The following is a 22,830-nucleotide window of genomic DNA, read 5'->3' as shown; positions in this document are numbered from 1 at the left end:
TTAGAGCAGATGTCGGAACAACTTCAACCGTTCTCTCCTTTAGTACCAGCAGGTAGCCCAGTTTGAGATAAGAGGTCAGTCTTCAGAGTCAGAAGGTCCGCTGGAAATTCCACTCCACCATTTACTAGGTACGAATCTTCAGGCAAGTCAATTTCTCTGAATCTTAGGTTCCTGAAATTCTTAAAAATTGTGTTGCTGAGGATTTGAGACAATACATATTATGCATCTAGAAATGTACCAGCCTATAGTAGGCTTTTGATAATCAATAGTTGTGAAATTAGATTTTTTAATGTTCTTTAAAAATTATTTAAAATTAGCCAATCATTTCCTCTTGGCATAATATCAACCAGTGGCATGTTTTTCAATTTTGTTCTAGTCTCTTTAAAAACAAGTGAGTTGGAAAATGACTACCTTTCATGTCTAAGTATCGGGTGGGCGTGTGCAGATGTAAAATGTACTTGCAGTACTAAAACTGGGGAAAAGGCAAACACAGGATGAGGACAACACAAAACTTAAGATTTCACCTATAACATTTACAAATATGCCAGCATGTCCTCAACCTGTCCTAAACTGTGTGAAATGCACAGAATCTATGATTGACTCTTTTAAAGTCTACCCAAATTAAACTGCTAAAACAACACTTTCCCCAATCAAATTAGCAGAGAATTTTTTTGTAAATACTTAATATTTTCAGGATGTGGGCAGACTGATACTATCACAATGCTCACGCTGGTGTAAATGAGGATTTCCTTTAGTCTCTAAAGCAATTTGACAATGTGTATCAAGGATTTTAATAGGACTGACATGTTTGTTCAGCAAAGTAGAAATATATTCTAACCAAAAAACTCCTAGATGTATGTACAAGAGTATTCATTACATCACAATTTTTAATAGCACAAAATAATATAGCTTAATAATGTCCACAACAAGGGATGAAATTACTTGGTATAGCTTAGCCCATGGACTCTTTGGCAGCTATTAAAAATCATGTTAACAAAAATATTTAAATGAGATGGGATTGTTAAGTGAAAGAAGCAAGGTATAAAGCAGTATCTGGCAATGATTCCCAATTTGTATGTGCCAATATGATTCTCAAGAGGCAATAAGGAAATAAAAGAAATTTACAATGAAGAATTGGAATTACATGTAGTGATCAAAATCCATTCCACAGCTTGAAAGGACACAGTGTTAAGACTTGCTACCCACGTCCTCATTTTAGAAAGAAGTGTGGGATGAGTACACTGCTGATTCAGATCCTTTTTATGAATGGCAGGGATAGAAAAGTGGGAAATAAAACTGAAAGTCATGTCTGAAAGTGAGATATTCCACCCCTTTAAACTTTCAGTTTAATGAAGCTTTTGAGTGGCTTTTACACCACATGCAGCAATGCTCTCTGCCTAGCTAGCAAATGTGGCAGTGTGCAGAGACGAGAGAAGGTAGGAAGAGGTAAGGACTCACAATCTTCCAATATACACAATTTTGGAACAGGAAATGAAACGCTGTGAATACAAATACACACACCAATTCAGGTCTGCAGATGCTATTTAAAGCACACAACATTTTCCCACCCCCACTCTAAGCAGAAACGCCTCAACACACCACCTGTGCGTCGCCCCCGCCCCCACCCCGCCACTGCAACAGCTACTGTGATCTGCACTTCATTACTAGTTTTAAAACTTCCAGCTTATTCCCAATGCACCCTACTACTACCAACAATCAAATGAGGATAGCAAGCAAGCCAAGATTGTTTTCCAGCTTTCACGAACTTTCCTGCATTTATTTTTCACATCAGATATACAAATGTCTAATCAAACCCCACAGATAAGAAACAATAAAAACTCCTTTGTATATGTATACATCTCACGTTACCCACTCTTTTACCCCAGGAAACAAGGAGTAACCCTAGTGCCTGTGACTCGAAATGACATCTTTCTGCTTAGTGTTCTTCTGACCTGGCCTGTGTAGTCACAGCTCTGCCTGCCTGCCTACCAGCCTGGGCCCGGGTACTTCCACAGCTGCCCCACAGCTGCCCCACAGCAGGGCAGGCTTCTTTCTGCAAACAGTCTAAAATCGCATGACGCCAAAGCCCATTGAAGTTATGATGAAAACAAGAGAAGACCAAACACACCTAAATTGCCACCTTACATGTCATCACTCAAACTGAAAGGTGTCTACTTGCTTGACAGTATGCGCAACTCTGTGTTTGCAGCTGTTATACCGCAGAATAAACAGTTGGGGGAAGGAGTTGGGTGGGTTTCTGGTGGTCAGTTTCAGGAAATACACCCTTCTTAGTTCTGAGCTCAGGTTCCGAATCAATACGTTTTGGTGACTTATTTTTTTTTTCCAGACTGGAAATGCGCTAACCTAATAATTAACCTTAAGCATACCATCACTTCTGCTAAAAAACATTTTCTACACACAGCCCTAAATTACTTTCAGTTGGGTTAAACAAAACAGACAAGCTGTAATACAAGGTCTCTGAGAAATGTGATCCTTTTCAATGGTCACCCAGGAGCTTTTCCTCTTAAATCTGTTTGGCGGGGGATGGGGGAGATAGGGAGGAGAGCACCCACATTAAGATGCCACCCAGAGCACAATGATATTCTCAAGAAAGTTGCCTAAGATAACTCTTCAGGGTTTCCCTGGTTGAGTAATTCTTGCAGGCGGGTGGGGAGGGATCGCTGGCGTCCAAGATTACGATCTGCAGAGGTCTCCCTATGTTGACTTTTTTTTTAGGGCGTCCTTTTTAATTATACTGCAAGGACTCTGATTTCCACCTCCCTGTCTGCTGCTGGGGGGAGTTGAGAGCAACGCGCCAGGGCTGCGGCAGCCGCTCGGGCCAACTCTGGCGCTCGGGGACGGGCAGCCCACTCCCCCCGGGTCCCACCCTCTCCAGCACACGCGCGCACACCCGCGTGGAGACGGCTGTCCTCGCCCGTCTGCCCCGCGCCCCAGCTGGGACTCACCGTTGTCCAGCCGCGCGATCTGGGGCAGCCGGTAAGTGCTGACCAGGAGGTCGAGCGGTACGGCCACCGAGCTCCACTTCACATCCTTGAGGCTGCAGCCCAGCGAGGGCGCCGGATCCATCTTCCCCGCCGCCTCCTGTCCCGCGCTCCCCCGCCGCCGCCGCCGGCACCACCCGCGCCTCGGCGGCCGCCGCTGCTCGCGCTCGCGGTCTGGGGCGCGCGGGAGGCGCCGGGCAGCTCCGGCCGCGGGCAGCCGGGGGGCGCGGCGACTGGGGCGGCCCGGAGGGAGGGGGCCGGCGCCCGGCTCAGCTGCCGCTGCGGGGCATGGCTGGGGCGCCCCGCGTGCCCTCACGCCCGGAGAAGACTCAGAGCAGCCCCGCGGCTGCGGGCGGCGGCGGCGGCGGCCCGGGTGGCTGCGGCGGCTCCCGCTCCGCCTCCTCTTCTGGCCCTGGGTCTGCAGCTGCGGCGGCCGCCCGCTCGCCTCCTCCTCCTCTTACCCCTCCTTCCCTCCGCCTCGAGCGTGTGAGGAGGAGCCGCGGGTCTGAGAAACGCCATAGCAGCGCTCCCAGCACTGACTAATCAACAAGGTGCGAGCAACGCCTGCGCAGCTCTGGGAGACACCGCCTCCGCCTCCCAGGCGCCGCCCGCTCCGCCCCCAGCTCGGCCTCCGCCTCCCGCAGCTCCCGCGGCCCGGCGGGCTCGCGTCAGCTCCCCGGCCGGGGCCGCCAGCGCCCGCGGCTCGGCGCGCTCCGCAAGCTTTAGCTCTCGCTCCCCCGTCCGACCGCTCGGGCGCCCTGCAGTCTCGCCGGGTGCCGCTGCGCGCCCCGACTCCTTCCCCGCCCAGGCCCGTCCCCGGAGCCCGGAAACTGCCGAGCGAGCTCAGGGATCGCTCCCTGAGTCGTGGTGTCGGGCACCGTCCGCCTCCACTCCCATCCTGGCAATGCAATGGCTAAATACAGGGCACAAAAGAGACCTTTAGTGGCGCTCCCTCTTGCTTCCCGGTGACCCAGACTTTGGTCAGAAGAGTACCACAGCCCAACGGGGCTGCGGGCGGCAGGCGTGGAGCGCGCCTTGGCTTTTCCCCCCAACCCTACTCCTCTACCATCGGAGCTGGAAATGACTCCCACCAGTCTCAGCTTTGGCTGCTAGACAAGATAAAAAGGGCAAAGCACCGAAAAGCAGAAAGGTAGTGGGTGATCAGTAGCCGCATACAGGAAGGTGGTCATTCGGTCTAGGACCTAAACTGAGTGAACGAGCTGCTGGAGGCGACGGGAGATGATGAGGCCACCAAACACCGTAGACACGGAGATGGGAATGGAAAACTAGGTTACTGGGAGGCTGCTGGGGTCAACTGTTCTCACCCGCTTTTCCCGTTCAGTTCTCTTCTCATCTTAAAGGTTGGGATCATTCTCGTTTTCTAGGTATATGTACCAAGACATTAGGTAGTTTGGCAAGATTTCATAACTCGTAGATGGCCGTGCTGGGATTCAAACCTACAGTTTGCTTTGCATGATCAATCATTCTCTGTCTCTCGCAATGTTTGACATGGCCTGCTCACTGTGGACAGAGCTCAGAATATAAAGGTGGCATGTCCTGCCTTGTAAGCTAATCTCCTTCCTTTCTTTTCTTTCTTTCTTCCTTTCTTTCTTTCTCTCTCTCTCTTTCTTTCTTTCTGTCTTTCTTTTCTTTCTCTCGCTCTCTCTCTCTTTCTTTCTTTCTCTTTCTTTCTTTCGGTTGCTTAACATTTTGTTTAAATAGCAGAGGTGAGTGGTTGCTAAGGTTGCATATCAGCTCTGTTTTCAACACGTATTCAGTATTCGGTGCTTGATAAGGTACAGCAAGTACCCGCTTCGCCAGCCCAAGGGGACTTGAAAACATCCCGCTGCCTTTTCGCGGCCTGGCTTAAAAGGTCTGTGCTAATAAACCACTCCATTAACATTTGAAGAAAAACATAGATTCTTCTACACCCACCTTCCTGATCCTCTCACTTTGAAGCATTAGCGATAATTTTCACAAAATTCATCTGAAAGTTTTGACCTTTGGGTCATTTACATTGACTTTTTGAAAAAGTCTTGGAAAAAAGTGGGAAGTATTTACTATAGAGTGTATGTAGAATCAGAAGTCCATAAAGTTCTAAGAATTGTTCACATAGAGTGTTTCGGCCGGGCGCGGTGGCTCACGCCTGTAATCCCAGCACTTTGGAAGGCTGAGGCGGGCGGTTCACCTGAGGTCCGGAGTTTGAGACCAGCTTGGCCAACTTGGTCAAACTCCGTCTCCCGTCTCTACTAAAAACACAAAAAGCCGGGCGTGGTGGCAGGTGCCTGTAATCCCAGCTACTGGGGAGGCTGAGGCAGGAGAATCGCTTGAACCCAGGAGGCGGAGATTGCACTGAGCCGAGATCGTGCCATTGCAGGCTAGCCTGGGCAACAAGAGTGAAACTGTCTCAAAAAAAAAAAAACCAAAGTTTCAAAACTTTAAAGTACCAGCTATTTTTTTTCTGAATAATTAATCACTTCTGGAAATAAAGCTTAGACTCCAAAAATGACATAGGAAACATCTAAGATTGGGCAGGGTCAAGTGTCTTTCAACCTGTAAGTAGATCCTAAACCCTTATATGGTAGGCTGATTTTTTAAAAAATGACTGTGTTACTTTTATATTCTCTTTAAAAGCTTTAGAGAATAAGAGAAGTAGTTTCCTCTCACAAAAGGACTGGTGACTTACGACCTAAAGACAAGATAAAAAGTAAAAGATTAATGTAATCAACTTTTTAAAAATCAATAAAGGACTTACATTAGATCTGTTATTGCTGACCTTGCAGAAAAGGTTTTATTTCAATCTTGAGTATTAAAAGGAAGAAATTTTAGTGAGCTGCAAATTCTTAGTAAGTTTCATGTCCTGTAAGAACTCTTACGGAAGGATTTTATTTGTGAGATGGAGAGTTTTGGTTAAACTGCCAAAAACAAAAACAAAAAACAGTTGAGAGGGGTAATCTTTCAGTCTGGCTGAACTGTACTTCCAAACATGTTTCTTAAGGTTGTTGGAACAATGCAAACCGTGTATACAAAAGCATTACAACTTGGTGCAGGGGCAAAACTTACAGGACTTTGAAGTTTATGAAAAAGGAACATCCAAGAAAAGTTTTCTTTAAGGCAACAATTGATGCACTGGTCCCTTGTTCCTACTGTGTACCATTACAAACTGAGATTTGTGAATTAAAATATCAGCTCCAGAGCCAGATGGCTTGGATTTGATTAGTGGCTCTGCTCCTATTTAGTGTCATGGGAAACTTGCCGTTTCCTCCTCTGAAAAATGAAGATAATAATAGTACTCGTCTCATAGGGTTGATATGAGAATTTGATCATTTAATATACATTTAGCATTTAGAATAGTGCCAGATGCATAGGAAGTGCTATGGAAGTATTAATATTTGCTATTATTATTAAAAACCATTGGCTTTAAAGGGCAAAATTTATAGAAAAGATGAAGAGATAAATGCTGATGATTTGAATAGATTTGAAAAATAAGAAATGATTAGATTTGGGAAAAGAGTTATATCAGGCAAGGAGTAGAAGAACACTTTTTAAATGAGAAACCTAGCTGGGGGACTTCATTGCAAATCTAGAGTCTGTGGGGTTAATTTATTCCACAGTGAACCAGCCTCCTACCCAGCAGACCCAGGCAGGATCGTGAAGACTCTGTATATGCTATTGATAAGCCCAAAGATGAATCAGGTAAATGACACTACAGGACTCAAGTGACAGACACTTGCCAGCTTCCTAACTGTGAGTCTACTGTTTATACACGCATAACTTGTTAATTCTCTGCATTATCAGCTTTGCAAGATAAAAACATTACATATTGGTTTTCCCCATATCAGAGTGTCCTGGCTCACATAATATTCTAGCCGTCAAGTGTGATATCAAAGTTCACAGACCTAGTGATTTTTTGGGTCTCCACATTCTTTACCCTTTCACTTAATTGCCATGTGATCCCCAGAGCTAACTTGAAAGACACTCCCTGGCTAATGCCTTTTGCACTATCTATATCCTCATTGGCTATGAAATTAAGTGTAAAGCCCTTGGCATGGCATAGAAGGTTCTTCCCTTATGTGGCTGGGTCTGACTCCCTAACCTCACTCCTCTTGGCTACCTTCTAATACCCTATGATCTGGAGTAGCACCTGCTTGTAGTTGCCCAAATGTATCATGGTAATGCATACCCGTGTAGAACTTGTTCTCTCAGCTTAGAATGCCTTTCTCCTTTTCTCTTACTGTGAAAACCTCATTCCAGCTCCAGCTTCCTGCATTCCGTGAGCTTTTGTATCTCCTCCTCCAAGGAGATTCCTTTTTCTGCGTTACCATTGCACCTGCAATACCCTCTTTTGACTGTACTAATTGCACTCTGATTAATTATCTTCCTATATTAGCTTTGCCTACTAGATAACAATTGACTGTGGATACAAAAAGAGTATTTTTTCTCACCTCTGTTTTGCCAGCTCCTATTACCATCCCTGGCACACAGCAAGTGCTCAATTAATGTTTGTTGAATTGAGTAATCGATGCACTGAGTCAACTTCTCACTCTATATTATTTTGTAGGTCACTGCAACTCCTTTTTTTCCCCAAGCCAAACGGTATACAGCTTTAAAATTTTATTTATTTTGTTTTTTTCATTTCATTTTTTATTTATTTATTTTTTTGAGACAGTGTCTCACTCTGTTGCCCAGGCTGGATGCAGTGGCACTATCATGGCTCACTGCAGCCTCCAACTCCTGGGCTCAAGTGATCTTCTTGCCTCAACCTCCCAAGTAGCTAGGACTACACTTATATGCCACCATGCCTGGCTAATCTTTTTTATTTTTTGTAGAAACCAGGTCTTGCTATGTTGCCCAGGCAGGTCTTGAATTCCTGGGCTCAAGCAGTCTACCCACCTAGATCTCTCAAAGTGCTGGGAGCTACCACGCTTGACCTTGTATCCAGCTTTATTAAGACACTTTTCAACCGGGCCCAGTGGCTCACGCCTGTAATCCCAACACTTTAGGAGGCTGAGGCGGGTGGATCACGAGGTCAGGAGATGGGGACTATCTTGGCCAACATGGTGAAACCCCATTTCTACTAAAATACAAAAAATTAGCCAGGCATGGTTGCGCGTGCCTGTAATCCCAGCTACTTGGGAGGCTCAGGCAGGGGAATCGCTTGAACCCGGGAGGCGGAGGTTGCAGTGACCTGAAATCGCGCCACTGAACTCCAGCCTGATGACAGAGCAAGACTCCATCTCAAAAAAAAACAAAAGATACTTTTTATAAACAACCATAGTATCAGGCAGGACATGTGCAGACAGTCACTAAGAGTATTGAACAGCTTTCAAATTCTCTCCTTCAATGGACTACTCAAATCAGAAAGCCACTCTAAAACCCAAACGAACTCTTCATTTGATACCCTGACCCAGCCACATAAGGGAAGAACCTTCTATGCCATGCCAAGGGCTTTACACTTAATTTCATAGACAATGAGGATATAGACACTGCAAAAGGCATTAGCCAGGGACTGTCTTTCAAGTTAGCTCTGGGGATCACATGGCAATTAAGTGAAAGGGAAAAGAATGTGGAGACCTAAAAAATCACTAGGGCTGTGAACTTTGATATCACACTTGACCGCTAGAATATTATGTGAGCCAGGACACTCTGATATGAGGAAAACCAACATGGAAGAGAAAGTTTAGAGGAAGGGTTGACATTTCACATTTAGCATGTTGTTTAACTTTTCTTGAGCCAACCCTGACTTTCAAGAAATGAAAAGAAATGGTGGAATTTATCTGACGAGCCACAGTCTAGAACAGGAACTGCTGCTCTTTTGAGGGATGCCATTTCAATGGTACCACTGGAAAGTCCAGATTGCCTGGCACACTGGTAACTGATTTTGGGAGGGTCTGGTTCTAACAGGTGTATGGGTTTAAGGGAGTTAAGTCTATGCTGAAGGCAGAGAGCGAGAAGAGGACATAAAAATGCATTTTAGTTTTTCCACACCACCAGGCATTTGTGCCAAGGTGGCTATGTGTGTCAACCTCAAGGAATCCTTCCTCCTGGACGCCAAGAGGAAGTCTCTCAAAACTAGAAAGATGTTTTCCCACATCATTCCAGCTTCAGGAACATTCTATTAGTAATATATGCCCCTTCCTCAGAAAACCACAATGAAGTGTTTGGTGTGCTAACAACATAGCCTAAAAAAACAGGAAAACAAAATTCTGCACTTTTATATAATTTGGTGAAGAATCGTGTTTCAAACTGCCATCACCAGAGTACACAGATATCGAAAATGCACACACTGCACTCGGCATCTGCAGGGCCTCAGTTTCCTGTGCCTGGTCTGTTTAGGCATCTTCATTTTCTGCAGGGTTATTCCCATGCTTGCCAGCATCAAGAATGCTTTTTTTCCTTTGGGTACCTTCTCTCCCTCCTTTGCAAGGGCCTTGTTAGATTTGGGCTCTGGCTTAGGAGAAGCAGATTTAACAGACAACCTTGCAAGTCTCCTGTGGTTCATCCTTCACCTTGACTTTATCTTCTTAGCATCCCCTTCATCTTTTCTCTTGGGCAGGTTGGTGACTGCAGTAGGACATAAGTGCTGGAATCAGAGATGCAACAGCCTGCGAGCTTTGCTCAGTCCCAGGGTCATTCTTGCCTCTTTTTCACACTGCTCTAATCTCTTGATTATAAACAATATACATCAAGTCTAGAAATGTTCAAGATTTTTGAGATTTTAATTCCAAATAGCAATGTTTCCTATCAGATTGGCCCCCAGTTCTTTTTATTCATCTGAAAATTTGAATTTCATTGAATTCAAGATCTGCACTCTTATTACCCAAGTAGAGATTATGCTTCTAGACTAGCAATTCCAACATGTATTAAAACCATTAGCATATGTGTTATTGTTTGTTAATTTTTTATCTTCCTTACTAGGACTTTACCCCCAGAAGAGCTTTCTTTATTATCTCTGCATCCCTAGCATTTGGCATATAGTATACAGTGTGTGTGTGTGTGTGTGTGTGTGGTGAATAGATATATATTGTGATATATATGCATGCATATATATTGTGATATACATATGTTGAATTGATAAAAGTACCATAAAACATACCTCATATGGACACTTTCTGAAAGTCTCTTAAAAAATATTCAAACTGGCTGGGTGCAGTGGCTCATGCCTGTAATCTCAGCACTTTGGGAGACCGAGGCAGGCAGGTCACTTTTGGTCAGTAGTTACAGCCCGGCCAACATGGTGAAACCCCATCCCTACTAAAAATACAAAAATTAGCCAGGCATGGTAGTGCATGCCAGTAATCCCAGCTACTGGGGAGGCTGAGGTAGGAGAATCACTTGAACCTGGGAGACAGAGGTTGCAGTGAGCCAAGATCACGCCACTGCATTCCAGCCTGGGTGACAGAGCAAGACTCTGTCTCAAAAAAAAAGAAGCTCAAATTTACTGTCATTGCTCCCTTTTGATATAGGACATGCCTTTCTTAAGTAGATCACTGGATAAGACAGATATTACAGTGCCAATATAGGAATATTAAGGAAAATATCACCAGTTGCAAATTAAATTTCATGCAGGCTTGTATGCTTTTAAAACAATACATAACAAATCTCCATTTAGAAATACATATCACATTGTGACCCAGTACACACATACATATAAATTGAAACAAAAGTTATACAAAATAGTATTTATTTATGTACTTATCATATCTACTGCATCCTGATCTTTTACTTTTTATGTATTTCTTTATTTTTAGTGCTAATCATGACCCACTAACTTTATAGATTTCACAATCTATAATGGGTCACAACCTGCAATTTAAAATCCACCATTCAAAATAATAGTTTCTTTTGTGCATTAAGTATTTACATTTCATCAAAAGAGGGAGCATTATGGTTAAAATTGTAGGAGCTTCTAAAATTTATGAATACTCAGAAGCAAAAATGTAGATGGTAAGAATTATTTAATTTACCAAAATCATCATATATGTTTGTCTATGTGTATGTGTATGCATGTGTTTGTGTAACTTCATAGGTTCTAAGTTTGGGTTTATGAAGAAGCTAGCTCTTTGTGGGTGGTGCTTTTACTTTTACTCTCAACCAAGCACAAGACCCCCTCTTGAGAAGCTGCTGGTAGTGAGAAATGGCCTTGGGTGGGGCGTGGCTTTTCTGCTGTTTGAATAAATTCTTTCTGAAAGTAAAGCAGAATTGCTAACTAATCACGAATTATTCCTTGTGCATATGTGAATGAATTGTTTTTAATACTACACTTAAAGTATTGGTTAAAGAAACAGATAGCTATTTGGTTATGTCATTTATGAACTAAATAAGCTAAGGTTCTTTCCGCCTACAAGAGTCTATGGTTTATGACATAATTTAGATTTTTCTCAACGTATTTATCTATTTAATGTGGCAAAGCACAGGTAGCAGACCTTTCATTTTGTTATTTTTAGCATCAAACTAATCATTCATATTATTAAATATTTATTAGTGCCCCAAATCTTCCCAGGATGTATACGAGTTTGTTGTTGAGCTGATGATTTGAATCTTCAAAGGAGTTTCAGTGTCAGAGGCACTTACAGACGGCTTCCAGTTTTAAGCCTTCCATAGAAAGATAATGAGATCTTAGCTCCCTGCTGACAAGTCCCCTAAAGAAAGGCTGTCATACATGTTTTCCTAGGTTGCAGATTTTTCTCCCCTCTCTTGTAGTAAGCAGGGAGAAGGGAAAGACAAGAAAGATGGTGGTTGTGCTGGGTACCTCCCTGGGCCCCTGACTACACTTGTTCAAACTGGACACATTTTTCCTTCCTGACCTCTCATTTTTCAGGTTCCTGGTCTCTGAAGGCTTGAGAGTATCACATTAATGTACTTAGAATTGCTTAAGATTATACTTAACTTCCCTAGTAGACTTTCTAATCATTTCCAAACCCATGTCTTAAAAAGTTTATGCCTTTCCACCACCTCAGAAGCAAATTAAAAATTTCCCGAAAGTTGTGTTTAAAATATCTATTTTATAAAATTTTGAAAACACAAAGCATTTAATGAAGAAAAAATATGACCTATAATCCCATCACCCCAAGTTAACTTTTTATCACTCTTCATATTGGGTGTGTATTTTACTTTTTCTATATATGTATGTGTAGATCTATTTAGTTTGGATTAAACTATAGTATAATTTTATAGTCCACCTTTCTCATTTAACAATATATTGTCAACACTTTCCATATTGATATATATTCCAAAAGGTGATATTTAATGACTGTATAGTATTTCATCATATGCACATACTGTAATTTATCCAACTCTTTATTATTTGACATTTTTATTGTTTATAATTTTTTATTATTAATAATTCCTTCATGACTATCCTTGTAGGTATATCTTTGGGCATAACCATGACATTTTTCCCCTTAATATAATTTCCTGCATGGGGACTTGCTGTATTAGAAGGTATGAACTTTTTTAAAGGCTTTTGATATAAACTGCCAATCTACTGTCCAGAAATGTGTGAATTTTCACTTCCACTGTTTGGAAGCAAAGTCACCATGAAGGGACAAGATAGTTCCCAGGTCAGAGCAGGTTTTATTGACAGTCTCAACATTTAGCGAACTCTAGCAATGTAGTTTATATCAGGCTGATACTATTAAACTTTCTTTTTTTCTGGTGACTTGCCCACCTAAGTAGTGAGAAATCCTTGTAGATTCCTTGCTTTGGGTCCTGGGAATGAGTATTCCATTAACAGGAGGAGGAAGGGAAAGAGAAAGAATTGGTTAGATTTGGACATATTGGATTGAGTCACCTGTAAAATATATGAAGTAGACAATTGGAAATAAAGATCTGGAGCCTGGAAAGAAATTAGGGAAAGAGATGCACATTTTAAGTCATAGGAATGGATACGATATCCCCAGAAAGGACATAGATTGCAAAGAGAGAAGGGCAAATGACAGAATCTTGGGGAATACCAACACTTAAGGGTCACAGAGGAGGACGCAGCAGAAGATATCGAGAAAGAATAGTCAGAGAAATAGGAATAGAATGATAATTGTTAGGCTTTCCTTTTCCCGCACAAGTTCTTTTCCTACACCTTGAAAATTCTCCAAGGCTCATCTTTAACTGCCTTCAAGAAACCATCTCTTTGTCAGAATCAATTTTATCCTTCTCTATAGTATTTTGAGTGACTATTACCACAATAATAACGTATTGTGGTTATCATGGTTATCTTTGTGCATTTCTTAATCTCCTTATTAAACAATAAATCAAGAAGTGTGGAAGTCTGAGAGTTTATCTACTTGGAAGCTAACAAGTAAGCCTGCCACACTTATATGGAAGCTGGCAGAAGATAAGAGACCCCTAGATCACAGACAAAGGATTGATTACTTTTGGTGCAGCAATCAGCATGAACTTCATGTCCACATGAAGTCTCTTTCCCCAAGTCTCATGGGGTGACTCAGAGAGGCCCAAGTAGATTCTGCACACAGAGTAGGCTTGTGTTATAGCAGACATTAGGAAACCAAATCTTTTATAAGCAAACCTGACCTATCTTTTCCTCCAGAGGTAGCCGTTGTATTTGTTATGTTAGACAGCACAGAAACTGCCCTCTGATCCAAAGGGAGATATTATCTCTCTCTCTCTCTCTTCTAAGGCTGTTCATGATACAAACATTCTCCAAAAGATGAGCTAGAACAAAAGGTGTCAATGCCCCTGCTCACAAGATGTTCAGAAACGCTAGAGACCCATGAATATTGTCTCTCAATAGGCATGCTAATGTCTTGTATATTATTATGTGCCACTTGCATCTCCCAGGTTAGTGCCTTGCATATGAGAGTTGCTAATACATAGTTGTTGAAATAATGATTTAGAAATGACATCAACATCAGAGATACTTTAGAGCAGTGGTCCCCAGCCTTTTTGGCACCACGGACTGGTTTTGTGGAAGACAGTTTTTCCATGGACCGGCTCAGTGGAGAATGGTTTCGGGATGATTCAAGCACATTACATTTATTGTGCACTTTATTTCTATCATTATTACATTGTAATATATAAGGAAATAATTATACACCATAATGTAGAATCAGTGGGATCCCTGAGCATATTTTCCTGCAACTAGATGGTCCCACCTGGGGGTGATGACAGTGACAGGTCATAAGGCATTAGATTTTCATAAGGAAGACCCAACCTAGATGCCTCACATGTAGTTCATGATAGGGTTTGCCTCCTATGAGAATCAAATGCCACTGCTGATCTGACAGGAGGCAGAGCTCAGGCGGTAATGTGAGCAAAGGGGAGTGGCTGTAAATACAGATGAAACTTTGCTTATTTGCCTGCTGCTCACCTCCCGATGTGCAGCCTGGTTCCTAGGAGACCATGGACTGCTATCAGTCCATGGCCCAAGGGTTGGGGACCCATGGTTTACAAGATGTTTCCCTAGAATTATAATAGGCAGTATGAAGGTTGCTTTAAACTTCTGATATAAGCTATTTAGAAAAATAGTTTAGTCATAACTATAACCTCCTTGAGAATAAAACTGTGTCTTAATCCTTTTTGCTTCCTTTAGTGTAAAACAGAGCCTAGAACATAATACCTGATCAACTAAGATTTGTTAAATAAACTGGAATATGTGGACGATCTCAGCAATCTGAATCATGCAGCACTGACAAAGTTGTTTGCTCTTCCTCAGCACTTCCAGTCCTCTTTGGCAACAATGCCAGCAGTCTTTATACCCTCTAAAGTAGCTAAATAAAGGAAAATGAAGACACCAATTCCTGTTAAATGTTTGTAAACTGGTGGATTAGTGGATTACTCCTTCAGAAAGCTTTTTTTTTTTTTTTTTTTTTAACATCAAGAGCAGGCTGGATGTCAAGGATATGATTAAATGGGTTTTCTCGTACCTTGTTCGTGGAAATGTAAATTGGTATAATCTTTATATCTGCATTTGGCTATTTACAATGAGGTTTTAAATGCCTATTCAGCAATTCAATTTTGGAAAAACTGCCATAAATAAATTAATCTAACTATAGAAAAGAAGTTTTATGCACAGCTATGTTAAGCCCAGAAATGTATTTTTAGTAGCATAAAATTTTAAGAACTTAAGAAAAAAATTATACTCTAATGTGGTAAATCACTGCATAGATCATGGAAAGACATTATTACGAAGTTTTATTCCTAAGAATTATATATTATCACTATTCCTAGACAATTTAAATATTGGTGCCGTGTGTCTTTCCAAGGTCTTGTCCGTTTCATTTAGTCTAGGTTATATGATTCATACCTATCTATAAAGAAAGGTAATGAATTTTTCAATTGCTTCTCATTTTATTTGGGGTTGACCTTTTAATACACTGATACTCAACTGGAAGGAGGGAATGAAACTCTCCAGAGGAATGCATGTTCAATATTACAATATTTTACATTTCTAGTAGTGAGGGAAAATATTAATTTCAAAATTATTTGAAGATCTAGAAAGTTGCTCCTAAAATTTCATTTTAATATAGAATCCTCTGATATTATTTGTACTTATAAATAACAATTACTGAAAGATATTGAGGGAGTCAAAGATTTCCTATTTATGTCCTGTTATTCTGCCTAGAAAACGTCAGCAGGTCAGACCAAATCAGGAAGTGGAAGGCAGATGACAAGAGTACTTATTTAAAGCTTATTTCATTTAAAAATGAAAAGATCCTGATGAAATCCATTTGGTGCATTTGGTGCTTTCAGAATTTTGTAAAGTGTTGCCATTGGGTTTGTGCAATGTCGCGAAGCAAATCCCACATCTGGAGGAAAGATGGCAGTAATTTAATAAAGCATTTGGCCTTTTCATATTAGCCATAATTCCATCTAGAGTTAATAAAGTTTTTTTTAATTAGTAAATCTCTTTGATGTCAAGATATGCATTGACGTAGTTAATTTACTTTTATTTGAAGTAGGCACTCTTGGGTCTCATTGACGTACATGTGAGATTTAGTGCCTTTGGTTTTTCAGGGAGCCCCCTCAGTAAGCAGTTTATATCACCTTTTCTCAGGATTAAAAAAACACTTAGAGCAGTGTAGTTGGCTAAGTGGGACTTTCTGCTTTCTTTACATTATATGGTCAAGGTATAAAATGAAACAATGACAAGGGAAATAGGGTTACTATCTTCTGGGATGAATGCATATCAGTCTCCCTGAGAAGTAAAGATGAGAATGTCCTATTATACTTTTGTAACTAAAGCAATAGAGAAGTTTAAAAGAGAGGATATGAGCTGAGAGAGAGAAAACCTGAAAATGAGGAAAATGGAAAAGGAAAGTCAAGGTGGTGCAAAAGAAGTGGAGAACTGTGGAGTGCCTGAGGCAAAAACTGAGCTATAGACATGGGGAAGAACTGTGTTGCTGGGGGCTATCAAAACAGTAAAGGATATGCAGAAAACTTCAATCTAAAATGAGGGAGCTAGGTTTGTGGGAGGAGGGAGGAAAGGGGGGAGGGAAATCATAAGATAAAATCTAATTTGTGGCAGTAAGTTTTATTTTCTTGAAAGTAGGTACAGGAATGTAAAATTTTCTTATGCCCTGAGAAATCCATTATTGATGTTTGAGACCCCTAGCCAAATGTATTTTAATCATCTGTAACACACACCAGTGGGAACATTGCTTCATACATATGTAGATGCTAATTTAGGCCAACACGTATTCCATTTTAATTACTCGAGTACAAACATCTCACATTTTCCCTTTGGTATAAAATGGAAACTTTTATTGGTTGGTCCAGCAACAGGGGCTACAATATACACAATATGAAGAAAGATTGAGTTGACATTCCATTATGAAACTTTAAGTGTCTACAAGATTACTGTAAAAGTCACCTTAAAAATTATGAGTTATGAATATGTTAGTTGGGGAGAACCAATTTTTAGTTTGGTCGATCTGCTTTTCCTCTATTTTCTATTTTATTAATTTGCAATAATTGATTTACCTTTCACTCTCTTCAGGTTTACTCTGTTGTCTTTTAACTTCTGAGCTGAATTTTTAACTAGTTTATTTTCAATCCTTTTTATTCTTTTTTTAAAAAATAAATATATCTATAGGCTCCAAATTTCCTTCTAAGAACCACTTTGGCTCCATCCTGTATGTTTTGATATATCAAAATATTTTGATGTAACCAAAATAATTTGTAAATTCTATTATGAGTCCCTCTTTGATGAGTTACGAGGGATGTATTAAAACATAAACATCTTGATTTTTTTCCAATTACAGTCGACCCTTGAACAATGTGGGGGTTGGGGGACTGACCCTCCATGTAGTTGAAAATCCATATGTAATTTTTGACTCCCCCAAAACTTAACTACGAATAGCCTACTGTTGACCAGAATCCTTAACAATAACATAAACAATCAATTAATACATATTTTCTTTGTTACGTATATTATATACTATATTCTTACCATAATGTAAGCTAGAGAAAAGAAAATGTTATTAAGAAAATCATAAGGAAAGTATATTTACTATTCATTAAGTGGAAGTGGATCATCATAAAAGCCTTTGTCCTCGTCATCTTCACATTGAGTAGGCTGAGAAGGAGGAGGAAGAAAAGGGGTTGGTCTTGTTGTCTCAGGGGTGGCAGAGGTAGAAGAAAATCTCAGCATAAGTGGACCCACACAATTCAAACCCATGTTGTTCCAGGGACAACTGTATTGATTTCTAACTGTTGCTTTGTAGTCAAGAAATGTATTAAGTAGATAATTCTTCAAAATTTACTGGACTTCTTTTGTGACTCATTTGTGACAATTTGCATAAATGTTTTATGTATACTTTAAAGTGTATATTTTATCTTTGTTTATTGCTGGTTGTTATACTCACCCATTTGTATAAGCTTATTAATTTTACTCTTGAAATGTTCTCTATCCTTCTCACTTGTAAAATTTTGTTTGCTTGATATGTTTGTTTCTGATAGAGATTTGTTAAAATTGCCTACTATGATTTAGATTTGTCAGTTTCAACTTGTAACTGCCTTGTTTTTTTCATTTTGGTTTGTCATTGGGTTCATAAAAGTTTATGATTGTCATATCTTTTTGATGTCTTGTTCCTTCTATTCTTTTGTTACCCATCTTCATCTATATTTGCCTTACATGTTGATATCTTACATCAGCCTTCTTTTGGGTGATGTTTGCCTAATATATACTTCTCTTTTTTTTTTTTTTACATATTTCTGTGCCATTATGTTTTAAGAATGTCTCTTAAAACAATGTGTAGCTGGATTTTCAGAAAATACAATCTGGTCTGAGAAACAGGAGCACTTACTGTGGAAGAATGCCAGGTCTACTTAAGCCATTCCAATTTATCTATTGCCTTAATCTACTTTGCCTGTTTTTTATAAAATTTCTTAGTGAGAAATACAAGATGCCTCTGTCTAACAGTTTTGAGCAAACAGAAATTTAAGTTTACAGAGTAGCACGTCAAGATGCCCAACACAAGCAATAAATCCAAGACTTAATTTGGTTTCCTTGTGTGCCTGCAGAAATTAGGATAGAAATGATTCTGCAGGTGCACTACAAGAACAATTCAATAAATTCTACTTCGCTTTCTATTATTTTTCCCTAGGTTTTCATAGAAAGCAAATCTTGGGAAGGAATTTTGCCATAATCTGTAATGTTAAATGTTTCATACCCTCCCTAAATTGTAAACTCTTCAAAGGCAGATGTATCTTGTTCATGTTTGTGTATCTAGTGCATACCATTGAAGCTCAAAGGTTGACTTGAGCTAAATCTTAATTTGGTGGAGGGAAGAAGGAAAAAAATGGGAATTTACAAAGTGATTTTTTCTTTATGACAAATAACTGTGAAAGAATGTCAATGGTGCTAGAATTTCCATTGTACTTTATTACCAATCTGAGTTATGGCATCAATGACTGCTTTTTACAATATGCCCAAGGATACTATTAATTTTTTCAAAATAACAAGTTATAGGAAATTTCAGAATAAAAATACAAAGTATCCCTCTGTATAAATCACTACTCTGTAAGCTCTTTGAAGGAAGTACCATGGGTTCACCCTATTAGATTTTAACAGTGCCTGGCACATAGGAGGCTTTCAAGAAATGTTGGAATGAATGGATGAGTGTCATGCAAATCTCGATTAACCTTACCTGAGCCAAAAACTTTCAGAATCCATATAAGAAAACTTTCCTCATAAATACAGTTGAAACTCTACCATTTCTGCAAAAGATTTTTGACATCCCAAAGAAAGAATTAACCTTTCTCTTCTTAATGTTCCCACTTTGTCCATTCTGCTAAGTAGCACTTTAATTTCACAATGCAGGTATCTGTTTACCAATCTGTTCCTATTCTAGCTTATAGGGGATTGTTTCTTAATAATTTTAAAAATCTGTTTTGCAGTTGCAAAGGCTCAACAAATCTTTTTTGAACTGGATTTTCTTAAAGTAAACATTAAGTGCCAATACTAGTTGAGCATGTACTATGTTTTAGACCTTTTGCAAAAAAAGGTAAAGAAGTTTTCCCTTCGGTTCTCATAATAATCCTATGAAGTATGTATTATTAATCCCTTTTAATGTATGAGAAAACTAAGGGCATTGAGGTTAAGCTAGTCATCCTAGGCCAAGCCTCCAGTACATGAAGAAGGTGGGACTAACTTTGTGTTCTTTTCACCTAACCATGCAATGCCCTCCACCCCCGCTTCCTTTCTTCCCAAAACCAAGCAAACCTTCCTTTTTTTTTTTTTTTTTTAAACGGAGTCTCTCTCTGTCACCCAGACTGGAGTGCAGCAGAACAATCTCGGCTCTTCACAACCATCTCGGCTCTTCACAACCTCAGCCTCCCAGGTTCAAGCGATTCTCCTGCCTCAGCCTCCCAAGTAGCTGTGATTACAGGCGCCCGCCACTATGCCCAGCTAATTTTTGTATTTTTAGCAGAGAGGGCTTTGCCATGTTGGCCAGGCTGGTCTTGAACTCCTGACCTCAGGGGATCCACTGGCCTCGGCCTCCCAAAGTGCTGGGATTACAGGCATGAGCACCGCACCCAGCCTCAAACTAAGCTTCTAAGGACATGTGTACATATTTCACATTTCACTTCCTCCATCAACAGCCTCTCAAAGCACATCGTGGAGAAAATACATAATGTATTTGTCACTGAAGTCTTTTTTAGGATCACACCATTTACCTCTGAATGTACGACATTGTTTTTAGTTGAGACATGTTTAACTCTAGGAATGAGTATTCCTTCTAGACTCTAACACCTAGAAATCAGGGATGCCTGTTTATACTAAATGATCACCAAATCAGTTGTCCAGGGCATTCCTGTTGTGGTACTTGGGCTGCAAATCAATATTCTAGATGCTTATAATCTATGAAAGAATTTAAGGCAAATTCAACGCCGATAATGAACATTAATGTACCTGATGATGATGATGATATTATTCATAAATTTGGCTTTGCAGTCATACATATCTGCCCTTAAATGTTTGTTCTAATTCCTTGCTAGCTGAATACTTTAGACAGCCTACTTAATCTCCCCAGGCTACAGATTCCCTACCTGTAAAACAGGGATGAAGGTATAGTCCTTGTGGATTAAATAAGATAATGCCTATCCTATAACTGGTAGTCATTATTGTTATTATTACCCCCAGAAACGCATGTTCTCCAAAAACTATGAGTAAGTTAGATTTGTCTACGTGGCTTAAATGTCTCTAGCTAATACCTCTTTATTTAATACTGCTTATTCGTCTTGGGGCTACTCCCAAACTGATACAGAGACAAATGGGTGGAGAAGCTCCCCAGGCACAGGTTAATGCCCCAGAGAGAGACTAAAGCGAACATGAATGCCATTTCCTTCTATTCCTGTGCAGAAGTTTATGGGAGCATTAGAATAGGATGTGACATGAATTTTATACATATATTGTACATTAAATATACATACTATTACACCCCATCTAGAATTACAACATCAGTTATGATCATTACCTGTCAGTCACTACTCTATAAGCCAAACTGCGCTTGTAATGAAGTCTAAACATGGTGTTTTCTCTATAAACAACCTCAGATGTCCTGTAGTGATCTATTAGAGGTTTTCTATATCCTTTCCCTGCCCCCTTCTGATCCTTTTAGGCTCTTAAGAGCAAACCGTTGATCATGACTAAAAGCAGCTAAGTGCTTTCTTTCTTGGTGCTTAGCAGTTTCTCTGGAAGTCAGAAGACAATAATGTAGCCCTTAATACAGACTCAGACCAAATTTAGTGAGTGAAGGAAAGTGCATGATACAAAGTTAAGGAAACATGGCCTTTAAGAAGACTAATGAAGACAAATATTTGCAAGGCAACCTTTAAGTCACATGGCTGTAAATGTTTTTCCTTACAAATTTCCTTTACAAATTACTTCTGAACCTCCAGTCCTGTAGGAAAAAGTACGGAAAGAAATGAAATAAGCTAGTTGCCTAAATGACAGAAAGAGAATTTGTTTTTGAGACAGCGTCTTGCTCTGTCACCTAGCCTGGAGTGCAGTGGTACAGACATGACTCACTGCAGCCTTGACCTATGCTCAGGTGATCTTCCCACCTCAACCTCCTAGGTAGCTGGGACCACAGGCACATGCCACAATGCCCAGCTAATTAAAAAAAAATAGAGATAGAGTCTCACTTTGTTGCCCAGACTAGTCTTGAACTCCTGGGCTCAAGTAATACTCCCACCTTGGCCTTCCAAAGTGCTGGAATTATAGGCATGGATATCACAGCCAAGAACATTTTAAGTTATATATACTAGATATCATCTTATAAGATGATAGAAAAGTTCACTAAGTCCTGGAATGAAAATACGAGTACATTCTGAATTATCCCCCTCTCTGTTCACTACGGAAGAACAATCTTTTCAGTAGAGAGGACCCTTGCATTTTGTGGGTTTCCCATTAAACGGATGCTGCCTGGGCACTTACCTTGCTTTTTCTCTTGATGAACATTCACTTTGACTTCATAGTCACTGTTGAAGATTGGGGTAAGTTCTAAAGATTCATTAGATCTCTCTCTGGAGCACAGTCAACTGTTTTTCCTCCTGCCACCTAGAAAACTGGTACTGCTCATTCTATCTATAGTTTCACTTTGGGGCATAGAATTATACAACTAGGAATTGTAAGATGTTGCACCAATGTTAATATTTTTGAAGGAAACATTATGTAGCTGATTTGTTTTATCAATAATATCTATTAGGAAAAGAAAAAGTATAGTAAGTCTTCAATTGATGAATTAGTATTACTCTTCAAAATATTTGAAAATTGCTTGATTAGAAATTGCATTTCTAATGCAAGAAACAATATGTGGTTAAGGCCCGTGGCCCACAATATATCCAATGAATACATAACCTACTTATCTTAGGGATCACTAGATTCTGAATACAAATTATGGCACATTCAGTCTAATAACTCCTATATTTGTTTTTGCCTGTACCTGCTCAGACAGGATATTTAGTTTCTCAAAAATTATATCTGAAAGTCCTCAAGGGATTCTTTAAATGTTCTCATGAGACATTGTTATTGCTATTCCTATTTTGTTGATGCATATCATAGGATAAATCAAATAAGTATGCTGGCTTATCTTAATTACTTGAATTTTTGGCACAGGAGAAAGGAAATACAAAAGTAAGATGAAAGAGGTTAAATTAAAATCCTGTAGTCTTGATTTTGATGGGAAGTATCAATAGGATCTTAAAAATACATATTTTCTATATCCTCTGAAAAGGCTGAGAAAAATGATGATTACAGTGGCAATCAGCATCCTTAACACTTAGATTGTGTCTCAAAACACCATTTCCCTTGAGAAAGAACCCATTCTCCTGAAGAAATGGCTGATTTCAGATTTGGGACTAGAAT

At 40.0% G+C, this 22,830-nt stretch overlaps 1 protein-coding gene across 4 annotated transcripts in view; it reads right to left on the bottom strand.

Moving 5' to 3' along the window:
• GAREM1 (GRB2 associated regulator of MAPK1 subtype 1) overlaps nt 1-3,545 on the bottom strand; it is a 214,285-nt gene extending 210,740 nt beyond the window's left edge. For 2 of the 4 annotated variants that reach the window (XM_032152567.2, XM_032152568.2), the window contains exon 1: nt 2,967-3,545. In XM_032152567.2, coding sequence (XP_032008458.1) covers nt 2,967-3,087 — 121 coding nt within the window. In that variant the 5' untranslated portion in view covers nt 3,088-3,545. The remainder of the gene's footprint in view (nt 1-2,966) is intronic. The other 2 variants (XM_058438516.1, XM_058438517.1) reach the window with 1 other exon arrangement.
• Between the last annotated feature and the right edge of the window lie 19,285 nt (nt 3,546-22,830).

Source organism: Hylobates moloch, unplaced genomic scaffold (assembly GCF_009828535.3).
Source record: "Hylobates moloch isolate HMO894 unplaced genomic scaffold, HMol_V3 SCAFFOLD_5, whole genome shotgun sequence".
Taxonomy (NCBI): domain Eukaryota; kingdom Metazoa; phylum Chordata; class Mammalia; order Primates; family Hylobatidae; genus Hylobates; species Hylobates moloch.
This window is presented reverse-complemented; position numbering and strand designations above follow the sequence as displayed.